Raw genomic sequence first — 5,117 nt, 5'->3', positions numbered from 1 at the left:
TTCCCGTTTTCCTTCTTTCTCTTTTTCCTTTTTTCCCCTTTTTCCCCTTTTTTTCCTTTTTTCCCCTTTTTCCCCTTCTTCTCCCTTTTCTCCCTTTTTCCCTTTTTTCCCTTTTCCCCCTTTTCCCCTCTTTTTCCCTTTTTCTTTTCCTTTTCCCTTTTTTCCCCCCTTTATTCACCCTTTTTCCCCCTTTCTTTTTTTTTTCTTTTTTTTCACCCTTTTATTCCCCCTTTTTTCCCCCTTTCCTCCTATTTTTCCCTTTTTTTCCCTTTTTTTCCCTTTTTTTCCCTTTTTTCCCTTTCCCCCATTTTTCCCTGTTAACTATCCCAAAATCAGAGTATTTCCAGCTCGAGCTCCTCCCCAATTAATTCGATTTAAATTTGGGAAAACCCAAATCACAATTCCACACCTCCAGGAAATCCCCAAATTCCCACATTTTTTCCCTAAAAATCAACAATTCCCGCCAGGAATGAAATCCTCCTCATTCCCAACACAACCGGATTTATTTAAATCATTTTTTCCAAATACTTTTGAGGTGAATAAACAACTTTTCCTCCCCAAAAATCCCCAAAAAATCCCAAAAAATCCCAAAACACCACGCGGAGTTCAACCAAACCAACCTTAAAATCACCTTAAAAACCCCAAAATCACATTAAAAACTCCAAAATCACATTAGAAACTCCAAAATCACATTAGAAACTCCAAAATCACATTAGAAACTCCAAAATCACATTAGAAACTCCAATATCACATATAAAAACCCCAAAATCACATTAAAAACTCCAAAATCCCATTAAAAAACCCCAAAGTCACACCGAAAACCCCCAAAATCACATTAAAAAAACCCCAAAACACATCTAAAAAACCCCAAAATCACATTTAAAAACCCCTAAAATCACATTAAAAAAACCCAAAATCACATTAAAAACTCCAAAATCCCATTTAAAACCAAAAATCACATTTACAAACCTTAAAATCCCATTCTAAAAACCTGAAAATCACATTTAAATACCCCAAAATCACATTTAAACCCCAAAATCACATTAAAAACCCAAAATCACATTCAAAAACTCCAAAATCACATTAAAAAAAAACCCCAAAATCACATTAAAAACCCAAAAATCCCATTTTAAAAACCCGAAAATCCCATTTAAAAACCCAAAAATCACTTCAAACTCATCAAAATCACACAAAAAAACCTCCAAATTCCCATTTAAAAACCCCAAAATCACATTAAAAAAGAACCAAAATCACATTAAAAACACCCAAAATCCCATTAAAAAACCCCAAAATCCCATTAAAACCCCCAAAATCACGTTAAAAAACCCCAAAATCACTTCAAACTCATCAAAACCCCCAAATTTCCACCTTATTTTACGTTATTTTATTTTATATATTCTATTCTACTCTATTCTATTTTATACTTTATTTTATTATAATTTATTTTACTTTATTTTATTTTATATTATTCTATTCTATTCCATTCCATGTTATACTTTATTTTATCTTATTTTATTTTATTTTATTTTATTATTTTATATTATTTTATTTTACTTTATTACATTATTCTATTCTATTCTATTCTATACTTTATTATTTTATTTTATATTATTCTATTCTATTCCATTCCATTTTATATTTTATTTTATTTATTTTATTTTATTTTATTTTATTTTATTTTATTTTATTTTTTTCTCCTTCTCTCTACAAACCCCCAAATCCTCATTTCCCATTTTTTAACCTCCCAAAATCCCTTTTATTCCCAAAAAACCGAATTTCCCTTCCCTCTCCCGCAGCTCCCCTAGCGTTCACCACAATTCCCATTTTTCTCACCAAACCTCTCAGAAAATTCCCCTTTTGACCCCAAATTCACCTCGGGCAGGGAACTTTCTCACGGCGGGTTTTTGCTTGTTTTTTATTATTATTTTTTGGCATATATTTTTCATTTTTTGGGCGATATTTTTGATTTTTGGGGATTTTTTGGGGCATATTTTTGAATTTTGGGGGATATTTTTGATTTTTTGGGGGATATTTTTGATTATTTGGGGATATATTTTAAATTTTTGGGGTTTTTTTCGATTTTTTGGGAATATTTTTGATTTTTTGGGGGATATTTTTCTTTTTTTGGGGATATTTTTGATTTTTTGGGGGATATTTTTGATTTTTTGGGGTTTTTTCCCGATTTTTGGGGTTTTCTTTCAATTTTTTCCCCATTCCAAAGGCTGAACTCCCAGCCTGATCCTTCCCACCAGAAATCCCAAATTTTCCCCAAATCCCCTGGAGGTTCCCGGTGACCCCAAAATTTATGGGAATTCTCTTTTCCCAGCCCAGGCTGTTCCTACCTTGGGGAGAAAATCCGAATTTTCTGCTGCTCAGAGTTGAGATTCTTCCCTCCAAACATGGAGAGGATTTGGCACCAAAATCTGACAGAAATCCTACAGAAATCCGATGGAAATCCTATGAAATCCTAGAGAAATCCTATGGAAATCCTATAGAAATCCTACAGAAATCCTAGAAAAATCCTAGAGAAATCCTGTAGAAATCCTGTAGAAATCCTATAGAAATCCTGGGGAAATCCTAGAGAAATCCTATGGAATCCTAGAGAAATCCTGTGGAAATCCTATAGAAATCCTACAGAAATCCTACAGAAATCCTGAAGAAATCCTGAAGAAATCCTGAAGAAATCCTATAGAAATCCTACAGAAATCCTGGGGAAATCCTAGAGAAATCCTAGAGAAATCCTAGAGAAATCCTAGAGAAATCCTAGAGAAATCCTAGAGAAACCCTAGAGAAACCTACAGAAATCCTAGAGAAATCCTATGGAAATCCCAGAGAAATCCTATGGAAATCCTATAGAAATCCTACAGAAATCCTACAGAAATCCTACAGAAATCCTAGAGAATCCTATAGAAATCCTTTAGAAATCCTATGGAAATCCTAGAGAACCTAGAGAAACCCTATAGAAATTCTACAGAATCCTATGGAATCCTAGAGAAATCCTATAGAATCCTAGAGAAATCCTATAGAAACCTACAGAAATTCTAGAGAAATCCTATAGAAATTCTACAGAATCCTATAGAACCTACAGAAATACAAGAGAAATCCTACAGAAATCCTATAGAAATCCTAGAGAAACCTACAGAAATCCTATGGAATCCTGCAGAAATCCTAGAGAAACCTACAGTAATCCTATAGAAATCCTATGGAATCCTAAGAAATCCTTTAGAAATCCTGTAGAAATCCCATAGAATCCTCTAGAAATCCTATAGAACTCTACAGAATCCAACAGAAATCCCATAGAACCGACACAAGAACCCTGCAGAAATCCTATAAAACCTACAGAAATCCTAGAGAAATCCTATGGAATCCTGCAGAAATCCTATATGAATCTAGAGAACCTCGCAGAAATCCTATAGAAGCTACAGGAATCCTACAGGAATCCTACAGAAATCCTACAGAAATCCTAGAGAAATCTTATAGAAACAGACATAATTGTACAGAAATCCTACAGAAATCCTATAGAAACCTGCAGAATCCTATAGAATCTTACAAAATCCTACAGAAATCCCACAGAATCCCTGTATTATAGAAACAGACACAATCCTACAGAAATCCTATAGAAATCCGATAAAAACTTACCGAAATCCTACAGAATCCAACAGAAATCCTACTGAAAACCTACAGAATCCAACAGAAATCCTACTGAAAACCTACAGAATCCGACAGAAATCCTATAGAAACTTACAGAAATCCCACAGAAATCCCATAGAAACCTACAGAATCCTACAGCAACCCTACAGAAATCCTGTAGAAACTTACAGAAATCCTATAAAAACCTACAGAAATCCTGCAGAAATTTTATAGGCTCTTACAGAAACCTTATAGAAATCCTATAGATCCTACAGAACCCTCCAGAAACATACAGAAATCCTACAGAAATCCTATAGAATCGTACAGAAATCCCATAGAAAAGCACAGAAATCCCACAGAAATCCTATAGAACCATACAAAATCCTACAGAAATCCTATAGAAACTGACAGAAACATGCAGAAATCCTATGGAAACCTACAGAAATCCTACATACAGAAATCCTACAGAAATCCTATAGAAATCCTATAAAAACATACAGAAATCCTACAGAAACCTACAGGAATCCTACATACAAAAATCGTACAAAATCCTAGAGAAACATAGAGAATCTCACAGAAATCCTACAGAAATCCTATAAAAACATACAGAAACACACAGAAATCCCACAAAAATCCTACAAAAATCCCATAGAAACATAGAAAATTCTATAGAAATCCCATAGAAACTTACAGCAACCTACAGAAATCCTATGTATAAAAAACCTACAGAAATCCTATAGAAATCCTATAAAAACATACAGAAATCCTACAGAAATCCTACCTACAAAAATCCTACAGAAACATAGAGAATCTCACAGAAATCCTACAGAAATCCTTTAAAAACATCCAGAAACACACAGAAATCCTACAGAAATCCTATAGGAACTTACAAAAATCTTACAGAAACCTACAGAAATCCTACAGAAATCCTACATGCAAAAATCCTACAGAAATCCTATAAAAATCTCCAGAAACACCCAGAAATCCCACAGAAATCCTACAGAAACATACAAAATTCTACAGAAATCCCATAGAAACTTACAGAAGCATACAGAAATCCTACATACAAAAAATCCTATAAAAACCTCCAGAAACACACAGAAATCCCATAGAAATCCTACAGAAACATACAAAATTCTACAGAAATCCTACAGAAATCCTCCATACAAAAAATCCTACAGAAATCCCATAGGAACATAGAGAATCTTACAGAAATCCCATAAAAACTTACAGAATCCTAGAGAAACCTCCAGAAACCTCCAGAAATCCTACATAAAAAAATCCTGCAGAAATCCCATAAAAACCTCCAGAAACACACAGAAATCCTACAAAAATCCTGCAGAAATCCTATAGAAACTTCCAGAAACATACAGAAATCCTACACACCAAAATCCTACCGAAATCCTACAAAAACATCCAGAAACAAAGAGAAATCCCATAGAAATCCTATAAAAATCCCATCGAAACCTACAAAATTCTACAGAAAT

The 5,117-nt window shown here is 33.8% G+C and overlaps 1 protein-coding gene across 1 annotated transcript in view; it reads right to left on the bottom strand.

Annotated features, from left to right (window-relative positions):
* HOXB4 (homeobox B4) overlaps positions 1–436 on the bottom strand; it is a 4,353-nt gene extending 3,917 nt beyond the window's left edge. Inside the window, exon 1 of the mRNA XM_085083325.1 lies at positions 400–436. Coding sequence (XP_084939451.1) covers positions 400–436 — 37 coding nt within the window. The remainder of the gene's footprint in view (positions 1–399) is intronic.
* Between the last annotated feature and the right edge of the window lie 4,681 nt (positions 437–5,117).

The sequence above is a fragment of the Lichenostomus cassidix genome, chromosome 27 (assembly GCF_008360975.1).
Source record: "Lichenostomus cassidix isolate B80296 chromosome 27, HeHo_3.0, whole genome shotgun sequence".
Taxonomy (NCBI): Eukaryota; Metazoa; Chordata; class Aves; order Passeriformes; family Meliphagidae; genus Lichenostomus; species Lichenostomus cassidix.
This window is presented reverse-complemented; position numbering and strand designations above follow the sequence as displayed.